At 41.2% G+C, this 28,000-nt stretch overlaps 1 protein-coding gene across 1 annotated transcript in view; it reads left to right on the forward strand.

The window, feature by feature from the left end:
• csmd3b (CUB and Sushi multiple domains 3b) overlaps positions 1-28,000 on the forward strand; it is a gene marked incomplete at both ends in the record, with an annotated part of 311,985 nt that overhangs the window by 81,338 nt on the left and 202,647 nt on the right. Inside the window, one exon of the mRNA XM_079176023.1 lies at positions 25,164-25,276. Coding sequence (XP_079032149.1) covers positions 25,164-25,276 — 113 coding nt within the window. The remainder of the gene's footprint in view (positions 1-25,163; positions 25,277-28,000) is intronic.

A 28,000-nucleotide genomic window follows, 5' to 3' on the forward strand; every position in this document is an offset into this window, starting at 1 on the left:
ATTAACCACGTCTTATAAATCGGAATAGCGGAACCAACAACTTGAACATTTTGTTTGCAGGCGGGATGCTCAGAGCAGATGCACTGTCTGCTATCTAGGGACGGCATTGGTTTGGGCAAATTCAATTAAAATTGGCTGTTCAACCAAGGTTTTGCAACATGGCTGAACTGTTACCAGGCAATGTATACAAAGCTCAGTATATTTTGTGCAGTAAAAGTGTTTCAAACTCAGCATGATGCGAATCCCACACACATGCTAAATGAGAGACACAAACCTGCCAAGTCAACCCGCCAACAGACACCCGGTATTTCCCGATTCTGTTTAACGCTTTTCTCCACCACGCCCCCACCTCCATCCCCCAGGCAACAGAAAAACGATTATGGACAACATACTCGTTGTGATATTGTTTTTTTTACTTCACTTTTGGTCTAAGTCTAAGTATCATTAAAAAGTCTTTAAAAGTCTTACATCGAATTGCCTTAAGCTGTAGGAACCCTGTATGTATTGCTTGTTAGATATTATGTTAAATCAACATAGCTAATAGAACACTTGTGAAGATATACATGAATTATACCAGATAACAATCGTCCACTTGGGTTGTACGCAAATAAACTTGCTTAAAACAAATAAACCCTGTCTGGACTGTCTTGCGGCACCACTTTTGTTTTGACACAGTGGGCGTCCATCGGGTGTCCAATTTGGTGTAATGATCTCAGCAAGCAAACTTTGAGGAGTGAATATGTTGTGTGGACTTGCTTTAATCTGTGCATAATTACTAAGCCTTGCACAGTGGGCAGGGGAATGCTCTGGATGTGTATTTGTGCTTTGTAGAGGGATGCTTTCATTGGAGGTTGCAAAGCTAATTTCAGCCATTTAGGAATTAGTAATGTTTCCATTTATTGTGAATGCAGGGTTTTAAAAAAAGGGCAAATTGCATTCGATTTGTGGCTCTAAGGGAGGGTTCAAGTAAGCAATTTGACTACAAAAACGCTTTTTCTTAAACGTTTTTCTTTTAATGGTTTTTTAATGGTTTTAAATACCTTGCTGAATCTAAAATATTTTTACAGCTTTTTGTCTGTTTTTTTTTTATGTTAAATCGCATAGACACAAAGGGGGAAGACAGAGAGAGAAAAGAGTTATATGTTCATAGGAAAATAATTTCCTGATGGCTTTAGCTCATCCATCACAACACCTTTTCTTCCAGTCACTTAATGTCTCTGTTTCTCATTTTTGGGTTCTCTTTATCACTGTCTGTATATCCGAACTTTGAGTTCATCATCACTCTTGCCTTGATACACGAGCAGTTACTGGTATCATCTCTTTCTCACAATCTGTCTCAGTTTTTCTGTCAATGTCTGCCTTTTTTTCCCGAATGATTGTAATTCTCTCTTTCATCTCTCTGTTTCTTAATTGCTGTCTCTCAAGCCCTTTCTGTGTCTCTCTTTTCACAATATTAATTCCCCCTCCTTCCCCACTCCGTCTGTTTCTTTCTCAATTCTTCCTATAAATGTCATTAATTTAGCACTGATAACCAGCTCTGTTCTTTTCAGCTCAGCCTGGCACAGATTATAATTATAATCATTACAATAACTTAAACAGAGCAGTACAATATTCAGGAGTCAAATCCCCTGGTGAAATATCTCTCTTGAGTCTTTGGAGCTCCTGTCCTTTGTGTCATGTTGTGGAAACTGTAGCCCGTAGAGATTGTGGCTGCGTGCATTTAATACACCTGAGAGTCGTGTTAATTGATTCCCCCCCCTGTTTACTGAGTTGTCTGTTCAGTCTTATGAGAGAAAAGGTGCGCCTCTTCACATAATATGCAATAACCCATCCATTACAATGAGTGCATTACATACTAACTACCTATCAGTGCTTGATGAAGGAGAAACTTCTACTTCTGAAAACTGCCATATCATTTTATGTGTTTGTCCACTTTTAATGATTTACTCAACCTGTGGTAAGCACCTTTTGATAAACCAAGAGTGAGCTAAATTATGAAAAATCCCAGCCCCTCCCTTCAGGCCTCCCTCTATAGCCACTTCCTTTAATAAAACACATGAAAGTGCATTGCCTGTCTCCTGAGCCCACAAGAGAGGGTTTGGGAGAGGAGCGCAGCCATAAGACGCGGAAGTAGTCACCGTGACGTCATTTATTTGTTTGTGAACCATCTGCATTTTGGCCGTCGCCGTCTTGTTTTTTGGGAACCAGAAATCAGGGTTCTTCCTGGCTCAACATGAAGCAGAGGTGGTACCCTCCTTATCATTTGCAAACACGTGCATGTGTACCGTCCCGGAGCCTGAATGGTCAATGTGCTAAATTGTGGTCAAATTATTACAGCGTTCATTATTATTAATGTCTATTTGTCATGTTTTGTAATGTGACTAATATCATGTTCAACAGATGAACTTTTGTATTTAATGAAGTGAAATAAAATGTAAAGATTCATTTTTAATTAAAGTGAATTTCATTATTCATAGTTAAAATGCACAGGGCAGTCAAGTCAAAAACAGACAGCTAATTTTTCTACTTTGGCAGTTTTGACAGCACATCGGCGTAATGCCGCTGCCATTACAAATGACAGAAAATCACACAGAGCATGTTTGTTAGGAAATGGTGTCTTCATCACACATAAATACACCTGTCAGACCTGTCAGTCACAAGGTAGCCACTCCCTAAAGAATACCCTGCTTTACTGTTTTATCTAAATTGGCTAATTATAAAATGGACATAATGCTGTATTGAAGAAGACTTGAAACTAGCGATTTGACCATAAACTCATATTTACTGAGGTAATAAATCAAGTGAGAAGTAGGGTAATTAAGTCTTGGACTTCTACACGATCAGACTTTTTTTTTGCAACCAGAGGAGTCGCCCCCTGTGGACTAGTAGAAAGAATGCAGGTTAAAGACACTTCCGCATTGGCTTCACTTTTCAGAGCCGGAGATTGCCACCTGTGTGCATTGCATCTTATATATAGGCCAACATAGGTCTGTAATAATCTAATACTTTCATTGAGCCAACATGTAATGATTGGATTATTACAAGCCTTTCATAGCCACAGATGCCAGATTATAGTATATTTGTATGCCTGAACATGATTTTTTGATTGCTATTTGAATGTAAAGAGTATTTCAACAAATGTAACAGAAGAATGCTTCAAAAAATAATGATCTACCCTTGCTTTTAGTCATAATCAATATAAAACATAATTGCTTGACTTAGCCAAGAAAACTCTGTCACCAAAAATGAACTTTACTCATTAAGAACATATGTTACTTGGAAACATACAGATGGCCCAAGCTTAGCTTGTGCTGAGGGGGGAAGCTCTGCGCTGTGGCACTGAGGGAGGCTGGGTGCTGTTCTTCTGCATGTATATATAGGCTACCCGGTGCCGTGCTGCAGTGTTGTTATGACATTGATGTTGCCTTGTGTCAAAATGCTCTTTTGTGCTACATTATACAATGACATAGCCAGTTTGTCAAAAGAAAATTAACTTAAATTAAATGTTCATTATATTTTTGGGAGGAACATTATTTAGATTAATCGAGTAATCGGTAAAAAATAGTCTGGATCAATCAATTGAAGACTTGTCATTTGTTACAGCCCTATTAACATATTATCTGTTTGTATTGTTCTTTCTCCAATGTTGGGGGCAGAGAATGTCCCTTGAAATAAGTCATAACTCTGAGCAGTGTTTTTTCATTTTGCTAGATCGCTATCTTCATTTTTCTATAGTCTGATGGCAATAAACAACCTACATGGAAGTAAAAAGATGAGTACCTGCCATTTCCTGTTGATGAATATTCATAGGCGACTTTGCATAATATGAGCAAGGTACGCACAAACACTTATGGCAGTTGGCACGTCATGACATTTTGGGCTCGTCACTGCGAATCTGAGTGCGATAAACAAGGCAATTGTGAGGGTGTGTGTATGTGAGTGTGTGTGTGTGTGGTAAGAAGTAATGCTTTCTGGAAAAAATAGTTCTTGGTCATAATCTATTCATGTATTCATCTATCTTCTTGGCAACAGCAACATGTGCCTTCGTGATTAAAGCAGCAATTATTTGGGCACCGTTACAGCATCAGAGGTTAACAAATGTCCTTGTACAGTGCTGCTTCAATTCAAATTCAATTGTAGGTTACACTGGTTCTAGGTTACACTGACAGTGGAGTCATTGCTCTATGGATTTGTAAATGTAATTGTGACAATAGATTGCTTAGGTTGCCTTGCATTAGGCCTTTTTGCTCTTGTCATTTTTTTTAATTGGACTACTGGTCCTCGAAATAAATGGACTTTGATTTTGTGTGCTAAACCTGGAAAGCCGTGCATGGCCCCTGTGAGACCCACTTAGCCCTGGTCATGGCTGGTTCTTCTTAACCCTGTTTGTTTTGGATAGCAGGCTAATGAGAACCAGGGCTGCGAAACAAGTCTGCCAATATACCTTGGATGACTCTCCTGTCTGGTAATATTGACAGACCTGTGTGTATACGTGTGTCCGTCCGTCCGTGTGTGTGTGTGTGTGTGTGTGTGTGTGTGTGTGTGTGTGTTTGTGAAATTCCAGTAATCCCAGTGGTTAAGCTGGTAATCCCCTCAAGCTGCCCATTAGCCCCTTGACACACACATACACACAGACAGACAGACGCGCGCACACAGCTTCCCCAGGGCAGTCACCTGGGTGTCGGGCAGACGGTTCCTCGGGGAGGGATCACTGTGATCAGCCACAGAGCTGGCCTACTGCCCCTGGAGGGTAGAATGGAAACACTGCCTGGCAATACATACAGATTCAGGAGAGGGAGACAAAGCCACAGGGGGGGGGGGGGGGGGGGGGGGGATATAAAGAAAAAAAAGGGATGGTGAGAGGGAGAGATGCCAGATTGGGACAACTGGAGGGAGAAGAGGAAAGGAGTAAACTAGAAAGGAGTGTGTATGAACAGAGAGGAGGAACAGACTAGGAAAGTTTTTCTCTGTCTCATTGTGCTTGCGGAATTGGCCTCTGCATTGCACGCTGTTATCTAGAGAATTTGAAGCTCTGGGATTCTTTCCCCTCCAGTATTTGACAGCAACACCAGATTATTATTATTATGGTTGGCTGTTTTTTTTTCTTCTTCTTTTGCACCAAACATTTTTTTCCCCCCGTCCATTTCTGAGTACCCGCTGTTATTGTTCCTGTCTCTGGAATGGCATCGGCTGATCTGTGCAGCAGTGTTTCCTTTGAGTTAGTATCCTCAAACAGATGATTCCCCGAGGCCACAAATGGACTTTCTGAAAAACACAATGCCTTTGGGGATATGATGTCTTTGGTCTCGAAATGCCACTTTCCCTGACTCAGGTTGATGGGATAATCAGTGTTTGGATTCTTGTGGCCCTCAAAACCTATAAAAAAAAAAAAAAGCAACAACCTCAAAGTTTTTGAATGTATGCCTGTCAGTGATAAAAGAAATAAATGCAAAAAAGCACTTGTCACTATTTCTGTAAAACATACGTTTTATAGGTGTGTGGCGTTTGTTCAGACAAACAATGTCTCGCTGGAATCTCCGTAGACACCCACTGTCCCTCCGGACGGTGTGGGCTGGATGAGACATGCTTGTCTCATTATATGAAGACAACCGCACTAAAGCGCTACTATTATGAGTCATTCAGCTTTAACACAGAACCCGTCAGTACTCTACACTGACGTGGGACGACAGAGGAATTGTTCCCTTTAATATGTCACATAACACAAACGGCGAGTCACGGCAACAGTGACTCATTCACACTGTGGGTACAGGTATGTTGTCTCTATTTTCCCACACTGCTTTGCTATCTCAAATTCCACTTCTGTGTGTCGGATGGTGTTCTCACTTGATTTAGCACAACAATGCGTGTCTACGCGTATGCCTGCATTATCCGCCGTCTCTCTCTCTCTCTCTTCTTTATACATAGCCTATCTGCTTTGTTGTACATACGTGGTTCTGTGTTACGTACAGAAGAATCCTCTTAAGTTTAGGTATTGTAGAAAGTGTGTTTTAATCATCTAGCAGCCATTATTTTGTCCACCTTTCAGCCACTTGCTATAAAGAGTTGTATTATAGTCAAAGCCCCATACAAAGTTTACAGCAAGTGTTTTCAGTGACTAACATTCCTTTAGCCATGAAGGTTGGGAGATGTTGAAATGACTCTACTGACGATATTGTAACATTGTACGAAATGATCTTTCAAAAATAATAATAAAAGTCGGAGAGGGGCGCACATAGATGTAGAAATCTTTGGAGTGTATATGTTGCAATACCCAAAGGGGCCACAACGCGGCCACAATGCATAGGTCATAAGCGCTGTGTTTCCTGCTGGAGTTAGGGCTGCATGGGTAATTGTCAGTGCTGTTCAAATAATTTGAAGCTTCATTCATAACGTTGACATTCAAATTATTATTACTCCGAGATGCTAATTTCAATAGCTGACCCTCATTATTAACCAATCATTTACTGTTAACTGTCAAAATGAGTGCCTTGCATGCAGGGGTGCTGTGGTTGAAGAGCCTAACAAGCTGCAATGTTGAACGTCAGTATCAGCATCATGTATGTTTCATTTGCTACAGTCAGAAAAATCAGAACGTGAGGGACAGCTGATGGAAATAAAACACGATTTCAAAGTCATTGTTGGAATTTAAGTACTTGGTATCGTCAAGTACTCCAATATTTAGTACTTAAAATAAGTAATATTGATGCATCCCTAGTTTATTTGTACACAGTCTTGTGCGCAGTGACATGACTCTTGATGGGAACAAATATCTCAAAATCTTCATCCCCACCTCGCCCTGATATACAGTACGCAATACATTTCGCAATACTCCATCAGCTGCCGCAATTCCATGTCAGTTAAACATTTAACTAGTTTTTAAAAAGAACATTTGCTACATAGCTATTTGGTTAATTGCGCGTATTTGCACACAAAAACATGCAGATAGACATGTTTAAAAATGACATGTAGGGGTCTAGGAACACTGTCAGTCTCCAGCCCGGAGGGAGAATCAGAGAATAGAGCGGAGACAGACGGACATAAGGAGACATAAAGGCCCACAGACAGAGAGAGAATGAGAACAATGTGTTTCTCTCAGCTCTATTGCTCTCTCCATTATCCTTCAAGACAGAAATACAAGAATTTCATTAAAAGACCATGTAGTGACCTTAACACGCATGCACATGCGTGAACACACACAGCGTTGATGTATCAATTAATCATTGTCTGTCACTTGACCATTATAGGCTATGTATCCTCACTGGACCATAGGAATTATATACTCTGTGTGTGTGAGTGTGTGTGTGTGTGTGTCGGTAAAATGTCATACTACTCTATAATGACCATTGTTATTCCCAACTCCTGAAATCGTGTAAGCTCCGACAGGCTAATAGATCTCTCTTTGTGTGGTTTTGTGTGTGTGCACATGTGTGTGTATCTTAGTCATTAGTATGCAGTACTGTGTACTAGCCTCGTGTTATTAAACATTAAAACTAGATGACAGAATTTGGCCTGAGCCCCGGGGCTATAACTAACACAGTAGGACACACTCAGGGAAACTCACACGCACAGTGGAAACCGCAAGGCACTTGCACACAAAGAGACATTTAAATGTCCATTAAAGGCTCAAATCCTTTTAGAGTTTCTTCTTAAAGTAGCAATTTTAAATGAAGAATGTCATTTATTTTCACACAATAGCATATTGAAGTCACTGACTTTGGTCGGCTCGTGGCTGTTGTCATGGTTTGCACAGGAACTGGACAAAGATTCACTGGCTTTGTGCTAGATATCCATTTCACTTACCATTTTGTGAGACTTATTTATTTAGTGTGCTACGAAGTACATGCTAATGCTTTCACTCACATTCTATATTAAAGAGTTCATACCTATACCTTTGTATATACTGTAAACTATTATTGCTATTATTTAGCACCTTGTCAATGGTATTTGTAATTATCAAAAACTCTCCTAATGCCAGGGCCGCATGGATAACAGGACTTTAAAGCTGTGAGCAGCTCAGGATGATTTTTATGGAGAGAAGCTTTTCTGGCTCACAGCTCCAGGCACAGACTTGTCATTATGGGCCCGCCCATCTAGGAATCCCCCCCCTGCCCCAGGAGAAATCTGCATTAATATTATAATTATCATCTTTTGTTTTGATTTATCATCATAATTATTGTTGTAATTGGATATGCCAAGTTAGGACTTTCTTGCTGGCAACTTTTCAGACCCTTTAGCATCTCGCTGCTCAGAGTAAACTCATCCCACAGCAGCGCATCTCTCTCTTTCTCTCTCTCTCTCGCTCTCTCTCTCTCTCTCTCTCTCTCTCTCTCTCTCTCTCTCTCGCTCTCTCTCTCTCTCCCCGAGCTCATGCAGGCCGGAGGGAGTTTCTATGGTTTAAGTGAGCTACTTTCGGTGTCACCAGGTCATTTTGTCAAGGCTTAATCCTAAATGTTTTGAGTGTAGCCCCGAATATAATTTTAAATACAAGCCGATGTGAGGCCTTACACAAAATGTAAAGTATTTCAATATAAGCTAACAGTAACAAAACAAAATGAACGCAGGTCTGTTATTGTTTTAATCCGAAGCTTCTATTGAGGTTTTTGAATAAAGCTTCAAATATCTGTCATTATATTTTACGATTTCATCCCCCTAAAAGAAATGGGAAAAAATATAAGTTTGCGTTATTGTTGTAATACAATATTTATGAATTAATGATGCTGTTAGGTTGCTGCTACATCGTCCTGCAGGTGTGTGCGCGTGCAGGAGAGTGAACAGCTTTTTGATTGTGTGAAAATGTTGTTTTTGAAAGGCTTAACGCCAACAACTATGGATTGAAGCAGAACAATTGTTGGATAAAAACATGTTGTGAATTCTTTCAGTGAATTCAATTCAATTTTATACACACCTATGTTGTTTCCAGGCCACTGAAATTCAGACTCTCTTGCTACGTACTGTATAGGGAGGATGTGCTGCTTATTGTCGGATCTGTTAGATCAATACACTCACATGCTGGTGCTGTTTATAGTGTTCACATTGGACCCGCTCACTGAAATCAACTTCCCAAAGATTTATGTCTGCCTCTGTGTCTGTATAGAAAATACTATAGAACAAAGTCCATTTGGATATTAAAACTAACAAACACCCCATCTGTCCAAGACTTTAGTGTGTGGTATCAAAGCATGTGGTCAAGTGGGAGTTTAGCAAGAAGCAGAGCAGCCATATATTAACCTCAGTGTGAAGTTTTAAACGTTCTACTCCATCTAGTTCACTCTGGGGCTGCTTTCTGGTCCAGTGTCAGTCCATCTGTAAGGCCTCTAATTTATAATACTGAACTGGGATGTCATGTCGATGTCAGCATTGAGTCAATCCTCAAGTAAAATATTACAAATATCACTAGCAAAAAAAATAAAAAATCCAAATCACTGTATGTATACTACTTACTGTGAAGTTCTACCTTAGATGAAGACATTGTACTGCTATATTTACCTGACAGGTACTAGTTACAATGCAGATTCAGATTTGACTCACAAAATATAACAATTAAAGTATTGTCCATTCACTGGAATGGCTCTGACACACTTGATAGAATGGGACGTGGATAAAACATAATTATGTTTGCCCTGCGATGACATGTCAAATTGGCTGCTGTGAAAAGGTTTTATTCATTAAGCTATCCAGCATCAAATTAGCTCCACCTTGAACAGACTTTAAAGTTACTCTGACAAACTTTTAACTGGTTATGAAACAGTCTCAATTGAATACGGATGCCTTTATATGACCTACATTAGGAAGGGAGACAATCAGAGAGAACATTGGTTATTTCTTTATGGCTATTCTTATGCTTGTCGTCGATGGCACCGGGTCGGATTCTGCCCACAATTAGATGAAATCATGCAGGTTCACCAGAAACTCCTTCAGCTCAGGAATCAGTGGGGTCTCTGGCAGTGACCAGCCCGCCACCCACAGACCCAGATCTGGCTTCGCTGCCGCCTTCGACCTGAAGTCAAAGGCTCCGGCAGGAGGAGAAGAGCTCTGTGCCCTATGGCAGCGTTTCCCCCTCCGGCCAGGAGCAGAGCTTCCTCTCGTTGCTCTGCCGGTCCCCGTTTGGAACCAATATCAACAACACGCTGCTGGAGGCCCAGGCCATAGTGCTGGGCAGTGAAGGGAGCACGGGAGAACCAGAACTAGGACTTAGCAGGGAAGACTGTCAGATCCTGCTGCAGTAAAATGAGATGTTTTCTAAAGGGAGTCTGCTGCACAGAAACACGACCGCTATCGTCCACAGGGGCCGCGCCAAAATCACTTTCACTCTTAACAACATTTGAATGCAGGTTTTACTATTGATAATTACTAGTTTAAGTTCAGAAAGAAAGTTGTCACTTCACTAAGTTTTAATATGTTTTCTGGGAAAGTGACCGTTTAGATCGACAATATAGGATCAGTTTATTCAAATAACGCCGGTTTAGAAATTTGCTGCATTTTGTTTTCGGAGATGTTTTCGCAGCTACGGGGCGCCTTGAAAACGGCTCGGCCGCAGCTTTGCATGTTTCAGTGAAACCATGGTGTGTGAACCGTCTGCTGATAAAATATTATACTTAACATATGTACTAAATGAAGCTAGCGTAAGTTCATGCAGGACACGGAAGTTATACGCCCCAGCTGTAACCAGCTGACAGCCAGCCGATTGAATCATAGCTTCCGATCGGCCACGCACCAATCACAGCCCACTCTCACTTCACGGAGGTTTATTTAAATATGGCTTCCTTCTCACTGATTCATTCTACATCTACGCTGCTACAGACCTCACTGCTGGCGAAGCTTCGCCTCCTCCACCCCAGCCTCCACCTCTTTGTTAGTTCATCTTCTGGCAAATGTTTGAAATGTATTTAAAAAATGTACCTCTGTCCTGTAAAACCAGGGGGGTTATTGCTCGTGCTCCCGGTCTTAGCTCAGTAGCTGCTGGCTAATCCGGGGAGCATTCAAAGAGCGGAGCCATTATCGCCAAGTTTAACTGTATTCCATTTGTTGCAATAAATGGTTAAAATCTATAACGAGAGTGTTCCTGACTGAAATATACTTAATATTTTGAACAAACATACCCCGGCTTAGCTGAGTTATTTTGCCAGGGGGCAACGTTATTAGTGCTATAAATTACGAAGGCAAAAACGTACACAATTTTAAGTTTGGTGGGAGTCTGGCGCTGTTCCTGTGCAAGCTCTCCGCTCGTGCTCGTTGACTCCAGGGAAGGACAGAAATGTTGTAACGTTATCCAGAATCCAGCTTCAGCTGGCTTCATACAGATTCCAGCAGCCAAAGTGAACAGCCGCTGTCTGCCCGCTGCAGATGGCATGTAAGAGCCAGCAAAGCCCTGAAGTTGCCTCCCTGCTACACAGAGTGCTGTGTGCTTGTTTATTCAAAGTGTATTAATATTGAACGTGTTGTGTGTCCGAATTGCACACGAATTGTAATTCGATAAACCACTCAATGGGGTCCCCATCTATACACCCTTCAAGTGTGAAGTATATGGGATGAGGGGTTCTCGAGATATGCAAAGAACAGACGGAAGACGGATGGACAGACAGACATCCTCGCTTCATAGTTTATAGATTATACACTGCAGCCACTGCAGCTGTCTATCTTTTTAAACCTTCACCCATTTGCTTTGTGCATGCATCAACATCTGAGTGTTTGCCAACACTTGTCTGCTGCATGAGTGTGTAGGTCTGTTACTCTGTGTTTGTGTGTTTTGCCCATGAGTCTACTGTTTGGCTCGGTGACATGGTGTGGCCGTTTCTGGCCTCTAACAAGTCAAAGAGGTAGTTATTACCGCAGGCAAGGTTACACTCCTCAGTACAGACAGACAGACACACACACACACACACACAGAGGGATACAAGGTTGTTTATTGCAGTAAACATGAAAAATTGATAAGATAACAGTGGGACCACTGGCTGACCTCTACAATCTAACACTCAATATTATCTCAAGCTTTCAAATGTGCCTCACTGAAAAGAAGCCATTTTACAGGAGTTGCCCAGCAAGCATAGAGCTCACTTTCAGTTCAATCTAGCAATATTGATTTAGCTATGCACCGATCGATTGACCGCTCATCGAAACCAGTTTTCAGCTGATCGGCCATGCAGTCTCATATTCAAGATTGTCTGATTTTTTACTGGACTAAAACCTTTTAAACAACAAAAAAACTGATGCGGTCTCAACCTGTATGTTTATAGTGTGTGTGTGTGTGTGTCCTCCCATCATATTTCTTCTCATAAGTTCTCCCTCAGTCTCTCAACATCCCATCTCATCCTATCTTCCCTTCTAGTCTCCCTCCATCCATATATCGCTCCACTGACTGTCCCTTTAAGGTCCTGTCAGCCGTGACACCTCCCCTTTAAATGCCAGCAGACAAATGCAATCAGTCTCTACCTATCTACAAAATACAGGTGTGTGCCCTCGCATGCGCACACAACATTTGTGTGCATCCCACGTTAATGTGTGTCCCTTCCAGTATATTCATTCATGTGTTTGTTTGCCCCTTTCAATATAAGGTTTAATAGAAAGTGATGAGGTAGCCAGCAGGCTAAACAAGCTTTAGCTCTGGGGGGCAGCACTCACTATCTATCTAACTGGCTGAGAGAGAGAGAGGGAGACAGAGAGAGGGAGGGAGAAGGAGATTCACATTTATCATGTAACAGTGGAGGCAACAACTCCATTTTCTGCAATGAAGGGATACTGTTACCATTGAAAGTCTCATATATACATTTCTCTAGCCTATTTGCTACATATATCTTTATAAATTACCCTTACACAGGTTTAAAGTGTGTCAGTAAAAAAAAAGTTTAAAAAAAATAGTAGCTGAGAGGGAATAATAAAGTAGTAAATATTACAATGCTTCAGTGTTGACGTAAGGTGATATTATCAAATCTTTTCATCCTAAACAGACATGAAATACAGACAAACGGTTCTAAAATTCAACAAAACCTGCATGCAAATAAAAACACAAGAGGAGTCAGTTTTCTACTCCACAATTATGGATTGGGCCTTTAATGTGTGTCAGTTCCAGTCAGCCCGAGTCTCTGCATGTTTGTCTTGGAACCTCTGCGGCTGACATGAGGTTAATCCACTATTCAACCCCAGTCAGGGCGTCTCTCCTCAGGGGTGCACAGAGAGCAGCGATGGCCCCCCCCGTCACCTCCAAAGCTCTGGGATGAGAACCCCCACTCCTGCGTGATGCCCCACAAAAGAGGTTATCGTCCCCGGGCATCACAGCAGTGCTGAAGGGGGATTGGAAGGAGGGGATGTTTGCACTGCTGGTTGACATAAGTGACAATGAGTGAAACAAACATATGGGCCCCATATATCTCATCGACTACTGTAGGTGGGTGTTACGTTCCCCGATTAAGGTCTAGGGGATGAGGGGAGTAACCAAGTAAATAACCCAGGGAAAAAGAATCATGGGCAACGGATGAATAAACAAAAATGATTTATTAACGAAAAGATGCTCACAAAGCGAACAACGGAAACATTTCTTGAATGGAAAGTGACACTAACCAACAGCAGTAATAATGGAACTCAAAACACCACACTAGGAATCACACTAGTGGGTCAAACTATTAACACTAGCATACACGCTTGAACGGAGGCGATCAACACAGCAACACACACACACACACAGCTTGAACGCTGCTACTTGGCCCACGGGGTTGTCTGTGGCACTAATCGGCGATTGAGCCCAGCCGCGTTCACTCCCTCGCTGCAGCTGCTAGGCAGGGAGAAAAGGGTGGCACACTGATGGACACTGAGGGTGGGATAGAGAGAGTGAGCAGAGAGACAACACGGCACGTAACAGTGGGGGAGAAGGAGAGCACTCGCTCCCCGCAGGAGGAGAGCTCCAAGGAGCGCATCGGAGAGCACAGAGTCAGTGTCCTTAGTCCTGACTTCTGCTCCTAGAATGCATCAAGTTGGTGGTTTGCAGGTCGAGATTGGCTGACCGGTGCATCACTTCTTGACAGGCTTTTGAGTGTGAACATATCAGAATTGGCATATTTTAATATGTTTGGTGTCATAAATAGTCTAATTGTTTTGTTTATAATATAACTGCTGGCCCTACAACAGCGGTTCATCCTGTTTTTGGAAATCATAGGAATATGGGGAGGTGTGCACTTGTCAGCTTTGGGTTTGTTGTTGTTGGAAGTATAAAATAGTACCGTTAAAATATTTTATTATGCTAGAAATAGCTTTTTAATTATATCTACAATTCATTTAGGCTACCAGGAGGAGTGCAAAAGGCACCGTGGCTCATTTAGGTAATCTAGACTACCATGCAGCCCCCCCCCCCCCCCCCCCCCCCCCATATTTGCAGGTAAGCGTACACTGCTGACATATTGCAAGATAAAAGGAGGGACTGCACATGCAGGCTGAAGCACAGTTTTTACGTCATATAAACACATTGATTAGCATGCTTACTGACTGACAGCACTAAATGCTACTGCTGGAGGAAATTAGTTTTCTCCTATTCTGACCCTCAGCCTGGAGTCGCTGAGAGTGTGAGTCCATGTGCATGTGTGAGTCCATGTGCATTCAAGCATATGTGTGCGAAGGTTTAGGAGGTGTACTCTGCCTTTTCGTTTCATCTGTTTTCAGAGGTCATTTAGTCCGAATATTTGTTTTGGGATTCAGTCTCGTTGTTAAATATTGTAGCTTTGCCTCAACAAATATGATGTGGTGCAGTGAATCAATTACACAAAATGATTCCCTTTCACTCCTGTTTAGCTAATCATACATTTTAGAGACTTTAGAGAGCTAACATATCTCTCTGTCTATCACTTACCTATTCCCCTCTCTCTCTCTCTCTCTCTCTCTCTCTCTCTCTCTCTCTCTCTCTCTCTCTCTCTCTCTCTCTCTCTCTCTCTGTCTGTGTGATGAATGGAGCCAGTCAATGAGTGGGGTGTAAGGGTGACCTGGCCAGGGGGCCTGTGTGTGTTTATGTGTATGTGTATCGTGTGAATTTACGTGTGTGTGACTAATTTAATGGATAGCATGTCACCATGGTCAAGGTCCCCCCTACACACATACAAATACATAAGCACACTGAAATGCACACACACACACACACACACAGTCAGTCCAGTGTGGGAATGACTGATTTACAAGACACACCAGTGACTATTGACCACATGTACTGTAACTTCAAAAATGGCTATGTGTGTGTGTGTGTGTGTCACTCAGCCTAGTGTTGTTAATCAATCACTCACTACAGACCCTGAACTTTGGACGCGAGTAGAGGAAATAAATCTACTGACGTGAAGTGGAGAAGAGGGAAGGAGGAGAGATGACATTTTTTTTTTTACTGACGAGAACAATGCTTTTTTTCATGTCCCTTTGAATATTTACCTACGCCAGGGTGGTTATGTTTATGTTTCTTTCTTTCTTTATTTTTGTCAGCAGGATTAAGGGTCAACTACTGGCCACATTTTCATGGAACTTGGTGCAAGGTTGTAGCGTTGGCCGGAAAAGAACCCATTACATTTTTGGAGTGGAACCAAATCATTGAGCGGATACACAAATTATGTTTTGTTAACAATGCAAGATGTGGCAGGGCCTTAACCTACATTTCTCAAGTTTAATGCCAAGGAAAGTGTGTTTTCTGAGCAATCACTGTCAGTTCAATGACTGGCAATTGACGATATATTTGCTCCGGTGTGTGTGCGATCCTTAGATGCATCGGGATTTGAAAGTAAAATATTCTCCATTTGATGAAGTGACAGAACATAATGAGGACAAAGGTTTAATTTTAGCTCAGTGTAGGTCTTTACTGCGTTTTGCTGTCATTTACTTTTGGGCTTGGTTATCTCTCCTTTGCGCTCTGTGTTTCACCGAGGGCGGAGCTTACACTGTGTGAGGCGCAGAACTGAGTGACAGCACTCTTCAGTCTGCTAACTTGTTGCTCTTGTTACCAATAGTGGTTTCTCTGTTTCAACAATGTTGGACTGAAAAAAAAAAAAACGTGCATGCAGGCTGAAATTTGATAGTGGCGTCGTCAACCCTGTTGGGTGCTGCAGTTATTCCCACAAAGTAAGAGTAGAAGAGCTTTGAGTAAGAAATAGTCGGTAGGCTAATTCATGTTGTAAAGTCATAAAGCTCCTGTGTGAAAACCTTAATTTTTTTAGATTACAGCACACTACAGAAGGATTTTCATTTCATTTTGCTTTTGTGATCTTTACATACTGAACTTATATTGATTGATGAAAAAATCGCCATGTGCAATAATATAGAAAATTGAGGATGATTGATTGAAATGCATTGAGACTCGTTATGCATTCCAATTGTTGATAGTGGAATCTTAATCAAATATTGAGGCCAGTGAAGATTCACACCACTATTGTCCGTGTGTATGTGCCACATTAAGTTCATCCATTCGCCATATTTTTGAGAAAGTGACTAAGACACACATTTTTTTATCTCTATTTTCAACCTGTATTACCTGTGAGCCTTCAGTCAGACAGCTGTCCTCAATCAACTGCTTCAAAGTCAGAAATTTGTCTCCAAATGAGACATGGGACATGAAACAAGCTCAACCAGAAGTCAAAAACCCTAAACGTGTCTGCAAAAACGAACTGAAATAACCTTATGTTTTCTAGATGTCTGTGTGTGTGTGTGTGTGTGTGTGTGTGTGTGTGTGTGTGTGTGTGTGTGTGAGAGAGAGAGAGGGAGTTTGTCTGATGATCATGTGAATATTAACTAAACACTGCATGATGAAACAGTTATGAAATAAGAGAAACTGATGTTCAAGAAATAAAGTAAATACACCATTCAAAATATACTAAATAACAATACTGGAGTCTGTGTATGGGTTTGGTTAAGTCTGTGTGGCTGTTAAATGGATCAAATGTGGCATGTTTAATTTTGGAAAAAGTATGTATAGATTTTGCACCTACTGCCATTTAAAATGAGTTACAGTTACATTATCTAGTACATTTGAGAAACTGAGTGCTGCAGTGACATTTAGAATATCCTCATTGTACTTACTTTTTACCTTTTCTATGACTCAACAGATAAATTAGGATACAGCACGGTATCATCTGCATATAGATATATTAAACATGTTTACAGGGCAAAAGGAAACAGATGAAGTGGTGGATGATGAAGTTAAAACAAGTGTGGCATCACAGCTAAAAGCAAAGGTAGCTGGCAAGAAGTAATTCCTGACTGACAGTTCACTGAAATACTTTTACTTATTAATAATGCTAAATAGTTTGAACTAAATAAAAATTGTCACAAATACTAATAATAATAATTAGTAATAATATACATTGATATGTATCTAATTTCAAATGACACTGTAAAAAAGTGACATTTTTTTAATGACTCAATTGTATGAGTTAGTTAGTTGTTAGTTATTAATATAATTACCTCAAAACACAATCAAAGAACCCTGCCTCCTCACACAGACATCTACTTTGTTTATCTCTCCTTCTCCTCGGTCTGCAGTGCATCTTTGCTATGTTAAGTTTCAGCCATTAGCAAAAACAACAGTTTTGATGTCTTTCCAGTTTTATATATTTTTTGAGGTATTATATTTGTTTTGTCAGGTCCCTCCTAAATTAACTATTTTGTGAACCTAATACACTTTAATCATGGATAAAAGAGACAGGAATAGAGGCTCAATACCAAATAGTTACATCATTTTAGAACTTGCAAAGTTGAGAAATGTCTTTATGCTGTTCACAATTAAGACTAAGGGTATTTTACACACTGATTTGTGTTTGCTCTGAGTGGGCAGACAAGCACAGCAAAGAGTATGAAGAGAAGCAATGGGCTGAGGGGCTTTATTGGTCTAGACATAGAAAGCTACATTCCACACAGGAAAGAGAGCAAATGGCCAGTAAATTGACCCAATGGAAAGAGTCAGAATGGAAGAGCGGAAGGGAGGTAAGGCAGGAAAGGAAAAGATGGATGGAGGACCATGGGGAGAAACTGGAGGAAGAGGAGATTCAGAGCATTTTGGTTTGTGAGGTCAGGCCTCGGGTCAGTATCAACTCAATAAAATACACACACACACACACACAACCACAGATGTACACAGTTTCTATAGCTCACAGCCTAACACTCCCAATGGTCTCTCGGTTCTGCTACGTTGGTGGTTAGGGACTGGTAGCTACACATACTGACACTAGATGAGGGAAAACAACAGACTTTAAAACTGAGCTCTATCACCATTAATACAAATAAGAACATGTTGACCTCATTGCTCAATATCTCTGTTTCACATAAATGTGTAGTAAGATACTTTATACAGTATATCAGATTATTATACTCGCAGTATTTCCAAGCAGTGTGACCTACTTACGATTTTATTGAAACGTTAAACATGTCTATGTCACTCTGTATTTATTTTTTAACTATTGTGTTATCACATGAAACTTCACTTGCAATCTATGCCTCCGCACTACATTTAACTCCGTGATAACCGTGCCTTGTTACTTGGCTCGCTTGAATAGTGAGAATTTAATTAAAGTACAGACCTATTTGTGTTTAGGTCAAGGTGCTGGGTTACGCATTTAGTAGTAACCATTAAGATAAAAAGCCCAGAGGGATTATTTGGTGTCCTCAAATCAACATGCGTCTTTTTTACTCAATGGCCATCCTAAAACAGAAAACAGCTACATTATGAATGTATTTAATAACTCAAACTGACTCAATGCGGGGTTTGTTTCTCAGACTATTTCTGTTGCCCTCCCCCCTTCTATGGATGGCATTATTATTATATTATTATAGGTAATATGCATGTTCTGAGGTAACATTCAAATGGCAACTGCAAATCAAATTCCATATGATCATCAAAGCTGGTCAGTAAGAAACTGTGATTATACCAGAACATAGTTGCTTTAAATAAAGTGTAATCTGTATAGACAGACGCTCACACTGCTCCGTGAATATCTATCCTAAGCATATAAGAGTGCATGGTAGGTCCGTATCACATGACTCTTTGATGTGATTGAACGACGCAGTTCACATCAGATGTGATTTGATCCGAGAAATTATTTTTCAGCGCGACACAAAAACCTTAACTGTGCAGCATTTCTCTCATAGTGTCTATTCCTCTGTCTTTTATTTTATTGTTTACAGTTAATCTCTTTCAACTATATCTCTCCTTTTGTTTCATGGCAGTAATAATGAGAAAAAAAAGAGAAGTTCCTCTCGGCAATAAGGACACCGTCAGATACAAAGGAAGGAGAGAAGGAGCAAGGGAGAAACGGGGGGGGGGGGGGGGGGGGACAATCGCATTAGCCAGACTGCATGGTTGCTTTTTTTTGGAGAAAAAAAAAGAGAATGGTGTGTCTCTATTTGTGTTTGTGTGTGTGATCCTGTGTGACGCCCCTAATGTTTGTGTGTGTGTGGGAGAGCAGAGAAAGCACTCTGCAGATATTAGCTAGTTCTTCATTCACTTGCTAATGTGATTTCACTCTATACACCATACATACATACACAAGCGCGCACACACACACACACACACACACACACACACACACACACACACACTCCCACAGGAGAAGACCTTGAATGTCAGACACCATCTGTTCCATCTCTCTTTCACTTTCTGTGAAATAATTTTGGTTTTACCCCATAAATCTCACAGCGCATAAATCCAGAGATAAATTGTAACACAGGAAATAGAGTATACAGGGTGTGTATGTGTGTGTGCGTAAGTTTGTTTCGGCAGGAGTGAAGCATAACAAATAAGATATTGGAGAGGAAGCCGAAGATAATGGTTTTAGGTGTATTTACATAACACGATATTTGCTGTTTTTTAATATGGCTGTTTTTTTTTTTATCAAGAAGCTCCTTACATTAAAATGAATGCACACAATGTTTCAAAAGGATCAGTCATTTTCTTTCTTTCTTTCTTTCTTTATAGAAAAGATGTTGAGGTGCAAAACTCTGTCTTTTCATGCAGCTTATCAATACGTTTGTGTTAGTTATTACCTAGCTTAACTGTAATTGATAAAAGTGAACTGATACATTCTTCTTCTTGTGGCATTACCAAACAGCTGCATTACCACCACCCTCTGGACTAGAGTGGGGCTCACATATATTTAAATATATCGATTTGCATTTATGTGAGAAATGCAACAGATGCAAGTGGATCTGTGATCTGGTTAACAAGGATGCAAATATGTGTTGTATACAAAGGGATATTAAATTGTTTGGAATTTATTTGAAATTAACAGTTAAAATATGTCCTGATAAATAAAAAAGTATCAGCAATATATAATCCTGGTCAGATTATATCCAACTTGAATTCATCTGCCTTTATGCTGCAACTACTACATTACATTACAGTCATTTAGCAGACGCTTTTATCCAAAGCGACTTACGAAAAGTGTATTCAACATAGGTATTCAAGAGAACTACTAGTCACCAGAAGTGCATCTCCTTTTTTAAACAAGCATCTAAGAGCATAAACCAGAGCAAACGTACAGTGCAGAAACAAACGAATACAATAAGTGCAACGAACTAATACGAATACAATAAGTGCTGAGTGGAAGGCTCAGGGTAGCACTTCTTGAAGAGGTGAGTTTTCAGCCTGCGCCGAAAGATGGGCAGCTGTCCTGACGTCAGTGGGGAGTTCATTCCACCGCTGTGGGGCCAGGACAGAAAACAGCCGTGACCGGGTCGATCGGCCGCAGGGACCTCTGAGCGACGGGGCGACCAATCGCCCCGAGGCAGCAGAGCGAAGTGGTTTGGCGGGGGTGTAGGGCTTGACCATGGCCTGGAGATAGGAAGGAGCTGTTCCTTTCACAGTCCTGTAGGCTAGCACCAGAGTCTTAAACTGGATGCGAGCTCTTACAGGGAGCCAGTGTCGAGAACGGAGAAGGGAAGTTGTGTGGGAGAACTTGGGGCGATTGAACACCAGGCGAGCTGCAGCTTTCTGGACAAGCTCCAGCGGTCTTATGGCCGACGCCGGGGCTCCGGCAAGTAGAGAGTTGCAGTAGTCCAGGCGGGAGATGACAAGAGCCTGGATTAGCACCTGCGCAGTCTCCTCAGTGAGGAAGGGGCGAATTATGTTGTACAGCAGGAATCTGCAGGAGCGTGTAACCGATGAGATGTTTGCTGAGAACGACAGTTGGTCATCCAGGGTCACACCCAGGTTCCTCGCAGTCCGAGTTGGCGTCTATCGTCCATGGTGATGGACATGTCTCGGTGCGGGCAACCCTTCCCCGGGAGGAACAGTTGCTCGGTTTTGTCCAGGTTGAGCTTGAGGTGGTGTGTCGTCATCCACTTCGAGATGTCAGCCAAGCACGCAGCGACGCGTGCCTCCACTTGAGTGTCACCGGGGGGGAAATGACAAGACCAGCTGGGTGTCATCGGCATAACAATACTATACAGTTAATACCGTCCAAAAAGTGTTTCTTTTATAGCCTCTGTCGCCTATAGTTGCTAGAATCCACATATTTATATTTGGCAATGGTTATGAGTTATGAGTTGCTTTGTTCATGCCACTGTTCTATTTGTGAAGCATTTCCTCCTCTGACAAAAGTGTTTACTGTAAAAACGCTTAAGAAGGTAAATTATTTGAACTTCATACATTGTGCCACTATTTTAAATTGTTCACCAATATGCTGTGTGGGGATGGTTATACAATGAACGTATTTCCAAACCTTTTTCCTTTACGACCTCTTTCTTTGAGTTATTTAATTTACTCTGCTTTCAGGATTGCCAGATTGCAGACATTTAATTTATTGCTACTCATCTAGTGCTTTTGTGCTCTAGGGTTTACAGTAGCACAGCTAACAAAGCTTGCATTTAAATGTGCAGAGATCATTTGATTTAATTCAGTTTGACACCCTGTGCTTCATTACACGCACATCATGGCTATCATGCCTGTATGTTGTTCTCAACATAAGGGGGAAGAAAGTCAAGAAGGGCAGTGAAATAACAGACAGGAAAGCACATTGTTGAATCACACAGTAAAGAGAAAAAGGAAGATATATTAAAAGAGTGGAGATGAGATGAGAGAATTACCAAAAATAGGATGGCAGCAGAGACGGACAAATACAGAGACGATATGGATTGGGAACAGAGGGAAAGATCAAAGAGATGTTTGGTGCTTTCAAGAAAGTGGCCACCATGCGTGCTTTGAGTGGTATTGGACTAGATGAGAGAGAACGAAGAAATACAAAAGGAGTAAGTCAGCTAAGAAGGACCAACTGAAAGAAATGGCAAACTGACAAGTGAAGGCAAAATTGACAAGAGAGATAAAAGATAGAAGCATGTTGTATAGAGTGAGGCACAGTTTGGATGAGCAGAAAGGTGGACAGACAGATTATAGAAAAGTATATGTACAGAAGAGGAACAGATTAACAATATCATTTAAATTGAAAAGGAAAATTGGATCAGGGATGGGAAAACGAGGAGAAATGGAGATATAGAATGATTTAGACTCAGTCCCCAACAAAGCCCTTGCAGCAAGGAGGTATTTTCTTTATTGATAACAATTTTGAAATTGTGATACAAGTATCTTATTTTCATGTTGTTTCAATGTGTTATGGAATTTTTCTTTATATTTAACAGAAAACAATTGCAAAATAAATTGCTAATGTCTCAATTGATGTCCATGTGATGCCCAAAATTTGAAGTCCTGCCGCAAAGTTTCTGCACTTGTTACCGCTCCTCTGGCAGGGTAGGGGAGGTAGGAGCACAGGTAGCTAGGCTAGTCACAACGTGGCTTGTCGTGTCTGTTTACGTAACCACTATCTACGACTACTATGAAGTATCAGGGTCTCGAAGGGTTGTCCTATTTCATTGGGGAAGATTTCAACCACCACCCCTTGTAACTCTGCTCTGGGGGGGAAAGCCAGGGGTAAGGATACAAATAAGAAATGAGATTGGCCCCAAGGGGTTTGGACAGGGTGAAAAAATAATGCAATATGAAGAGGAGGAGGGGAGATGGTGAAAGAAATAAAGGTCCATACCGGAGGATAAAAGCAAAGATGGAGAGAGACGAAGAAGATGAAAGACACATATACTGTATATGTGTCTTTCATCTTCTTAGTCTATATATATATATATATATATATATATATATAGGGCTGAAAGAGGGCAGGTTCTTAAATAAACGGTTGGCTGTGGTTGTTTTACTCTTAATAAATCAGATAAATTGAAAAGTGGAGACAAAACGACAAGGATATATTGAGAAGAAAGAAGAGTGCAAGCATTGGTTAGCGGAATATAGAATTATAGGAAGTCAATGCATTGATTGTGAATATTAAAAATAGTTCAAAAAGACTAAATGGAGATGCATGTTATGCTAAATTTCAAAGATCCAAGGTTTCCTTGTTTGTGAAAGGCAGATGTCAAATGTCAAATATTTTCTGACATTCCTTTAGTGTTTTTTCTTTGTTTTCTGAAAGATAAGGCAGAGAGTGGTACACACAGTTCAGAGGAGTGAGGATCAATCCGGAACTAACGTCTAACTAATGAATAAGCTATTGAATCAGTTCCAGAAAAATAAACAAGGCGACACATGTAATACTGACGAATCCAAGAGATTTATGTTGTCCCATGTTTAAAAGCATCACAGATGGCACTCTGACAGGGATGAAGGGGAGGGAATAATTAAAGATAGACTCCAGAGGGAGAAGGTCTGTGTAGGGTGAGTAGAAGGATGAAAGAGAATGTAGGTAGAAAAGAAAGGTGGTCTAGAGGAGGGAAATGAAAAATGACGACGGAGTATAAATTAGGGGACGGAGGTGAAAAGGAAAGGAGGTGACACGAGGGTGATGAGGAACATAAGGGTAAAAAGAAGAAAGCAAAAGTTAGCTGTAGGAATGCCAGGGAAGAAGAGAGATTTAGTTTGGTAAGTGCCATAGTAGCTTCTTTCACACAGAATGTTCAAAGCGGCACTGTTTCAGCTAGCTGGGTTGTGCCAAAGGTACGGACATGGGACAGACAGGAAAGGGACAGACGGTGGCCGGACCACATGCACACACACACACTAGACACTGACACTGTTGTGTCACGCCTCTTTTGCCTCCAGGATGTTGGCAAAGCTAAAATCACACACCGGGGCAGCATTGTCTGATTCAGTGTAAAAAAAAAAGCAAAGCCGGCGTAATGGCGGTTCTTTCTTATTGCGGTTTTGCGGAATCTCTGTGTAAAAGGGGCAAGAGAGAAGAGCAGAGAGGAAGACAAAGAAAGTGGGAGAGGAAAGTGTGCAAGAGGGAAGACGAACAAGAAGTTAGGCGACCTAATGCGAGAGGAAGGGCTGATGCGAGTGGGATGAGGAAGAGGAGGAGAGATGAAAGCGGAAGGGAGGAAATGAAGGAAGGAAGGAGGCAAAAGAAAATGAAGACTGGTAGCGGCGGGAAGGTGGTTCGGTTCTTGTCCACAACGGGAAAGAAAGCTGGCCTTGCGTTCCTCCTTCTCTGCTCTTCCTCCTTTAATTTAAGAATCTAAAAGCTGAAAGCACACCTGGGTAGTGATGTGTAAGCTTATCATTGAAGGTCACACTCAAACAAGAAGTACAGATTAATGGCCGCCTGGCCTCCTGACTTACAAACCCAGTGACGGTGTTCCTAGTTATCTAACCAGGGCTCACCTTTTTGTTGGTACACTTTGATCTTGTGGCTTGGTTTATTTAAAAAAAACAACTTTTGAGTCGTTGGCTTTTGTCCATCTTTATTTATTGTAATGATGGAGATTAGATCATGGTCTTCCCCAGAGGCTCTATGCCAGACAGGAGCAAACATCAGTGATTGGAGTTTAATCTAACTGGCAAGTATCGTTATTACGGGGACCAGATGTCCCGGCTCGTTTTGGGTTGTCCCGGTTGTTGAAGCTCGGTTTCCCAAATCCCGGCAAATATCTGGAAATGTCCAGATTTTCAACCAAATTAAAATAATGATATAATACTTGTTTTCCGTTCTCACATAGATTGTGGGTTTTATCCAAAAGTTACAACAACATAACCGATATAGAATTACATTCATAAAAACATGTGACAAACATTTAAGTTTGGGGAATTTTAAAGTTACCTGACCAGTAATGAAGAGCTTAAATGCTTCACAGCTGTGAGGCCTTTTGTGTTTTCCTTGTGAATGTATTATGTTTGATAATTTGCTGATAATGTCAACACGTTCTTCTTTGTGTTTCTACAGGCTAACGGGCTTCCAGGTTCCTACACCTGTCACCAGCACAGGAAATGTCTTCTCTTTGAGGTTGACCAGTGACTTTGCTGTCTCTGCACACGGCTTCAAACTCAACTACGAAGGTCAGTCAGCGTCTCTCTCTGTGTGTGTGTGTGTGTGTGTGTGTGTGTGTGTGTGTGTGTGTGTGTGTGTGTGAGGTGGTATGTGAGAGCGATTAGGCTGAGCTTCAATGTTGACATTTATAGATCAGTGCACTCCTGTGCTGTTTACCCGGAGCAACCCATGTTGATATTTGCTTGACACATTATACTTAGATACCACGTATAGAACATTTAAACATTAGGTTATATTTATATTAGTTTTTTCTTTTGGTAACACTTTACTTTATTTCATTTAACTCTGTGTTGCAATAGTGTCATTCATTATCTGCTCATTCACCGGCATCCGTTTATGGGGGTTGAATACGGGGACTTGAAGTAAAGTGTGTTTTTATATTGCAGACATAGCGTACATGATTTCTTTTCAATTCGTTTGTAAGGCCATTCAGATTCTGAAAGTTTTTCAAGGAAAACTGCCATGTTCTGAACTCCACTCCCTCACTCCTGTACCCTCAGCGCAGTAAAGGACTTCCTAATGGGTGACAAGTTCATTCCTTTTCAACATTGCAGGCTGTCAAATCCAGACAGAGAAAGGAAAAGCATAGACAGAGCATGACACAGAATGGGAGCATCTCAGGTCTTGGTATTATAGGCTTACAGGGACAGAAACTGGGTTTTATGGTCGTATTTATGTCACAGCAACAACGATCTAGACTTTGCGAAATCAGTCCATTTTGACTCTCTAAAGCTAAGGGATTGGGCACATTTTAATGAACTTCAGCTAAAATCTCTTCCACATTGGATTTAGTAAATATTTCGCTTCCATATTTAATATGTATTGTTGATATATATTTTGTTTTTCACCATGAAGATTAAACATTTTAACAAAGACGTAATGTGGGCCTTGCTTCCGGAGGGAACTCGGCCCATTCCAGGGGTAGCTAAAGCGTCCCCTTTTGCCCTCTCCCTTCAGGGCCTGAGTAAACATCACGGTACCGTTTTCACAGATGAAAGAAGAGATATGAATAGTTGAAGTGACGGTTAAAATTAGAACTCACTATGTATCAGCACCATGTCCTGTGTGCATTAACGATTTCAGACTAGATTTAGATTAGAACAACTTTGATGTCCTCAATGAGGCAGTTAGTTCCGGAGCATAAAACACAGGAGCATGAAATTGTCTACCGGAGGCACACGCATGTTACTGCGCAAATCAACAAAACAAATAAGTACACAATTATGTAGCTCCTCGCTATTCTCTGTGACAGTGCAAGACATGTACTTACTACAGAAGATAATACGCATTAAACATTAGGTTTAACAAAATGCGACGTCATTACCCATAGGTTTGATTACCACTACAATCATATGCTTTTTGTCACGCATCTGAATACTCTGTTGCAATGTTAAAGTGGGAGAGGCAACCAGGTGGTGTATGAGATCCAGCTATGGGCAGTCAAGGTAGTCAAACCTGTTCAGGCTTTCGTGAAAAAGGCCTGTTGAAAAAGAACTCGAGACGGTGTCATGTTTAATGTATATTAAACGTATGTTTGCACAGTTCTGTTCGCCAACTTTCAGATGACAGCTCGTTCACATTCACATGCACGCATAGACACACACACACGCGCGCAACACACTCACGTTGGTCACAGCTGGTTGCTGTTGACAAAGACTGCTTAACGGTCTCTCTGCGTGTCCCTCTGCATCCTTCTGAGGGCCTTTGTGCTTGTCTGGATGTCGGTTGGATGGCTGGTGGGTGTTCAGCTTGTTGATACGTGTGTCTGGTGTGCCGCATAATGACAATATCACTGATTGCAAAGTGCTCTTGGTGGAAGTCTGCACACATGCTGCAGCTGAGTTTGTGTGGGTGTGTATGTCTGTGTGTGTTTGTGCTACTTGTACGTCCAAGCAGTTGTCCCAGATTTATTCACTGGCACTAGTTTCTACTTCCTACTTGGCCCATGTTGATTCTGTGTGCTTCTCTACGGGCGTGTGTTTATATGTGTGTGTGTGTGTGTGTGTGTGTGTGTGTGTGTGTGTGTGTGTGTGTGTGTGTGTGTGCGACACAGAAAGAGTTTTCTCCAGGGGATTTATCTAAAGAGTTCCTTGTTTCCGATACATTCAGCTGTTTGACTTCCTCTGTGTGTGTGAGAAAGGGAGAGTGCACTCACTCTTGGCATTTGCCAGAATCCAACATTATGCTGATGATCTTTCTATATTCAGCATCTCATACTGTCCAAAACGCCCAGCTTGGCTGTGAATTTATACAGAAAGGAGGGTATTTTCTAAGAAGCAATGATCCACCCTGGTTTGGACCATTTTTGGCAAGTCATCTTTACTCCATGTAATCCTTCTGCCTAATCTGTTCCTGGAGCCAATTCAGATTTTAGATTTCTGCAGGTATTGCCTTAGCATTGTAAAAAATCATCAGCATTATTGTTGAAAAGACAAAGTTTTTAACCAAGAAGTACTTGTTAAAATCTTTCACTCTCTAACTCTCACTCAAACACACACACGCACACACGATAGCTACACATTACCGATCTAAGAGTAGGATTACTCCCCCTATATGTAAAGCCAGCTTTGCTCCTACGTTACAATCTACCAAAGCACGTATTTATTAATCTGGTTAAATGTCTAGTGATGCTGATACAAAGATTTATCCTGTACAAGATAAAGTAAGTTGGAGCATGAGAACAATAAGCGGATTATTGCAGCGTCACAAGTGACGCAGGCGTTTTTTTTTAC

Source organism: Pholis gunnellus (genome assembly GCF_910591455.1).
Source record: "Pholis gunnellus genome assembly, chromosome: 16".
NCBI lineage: Eukaryota > Metazoa > Chordata > Actinopteri > Perciformes > Pholidae > Pholis > Pholis gunnellus.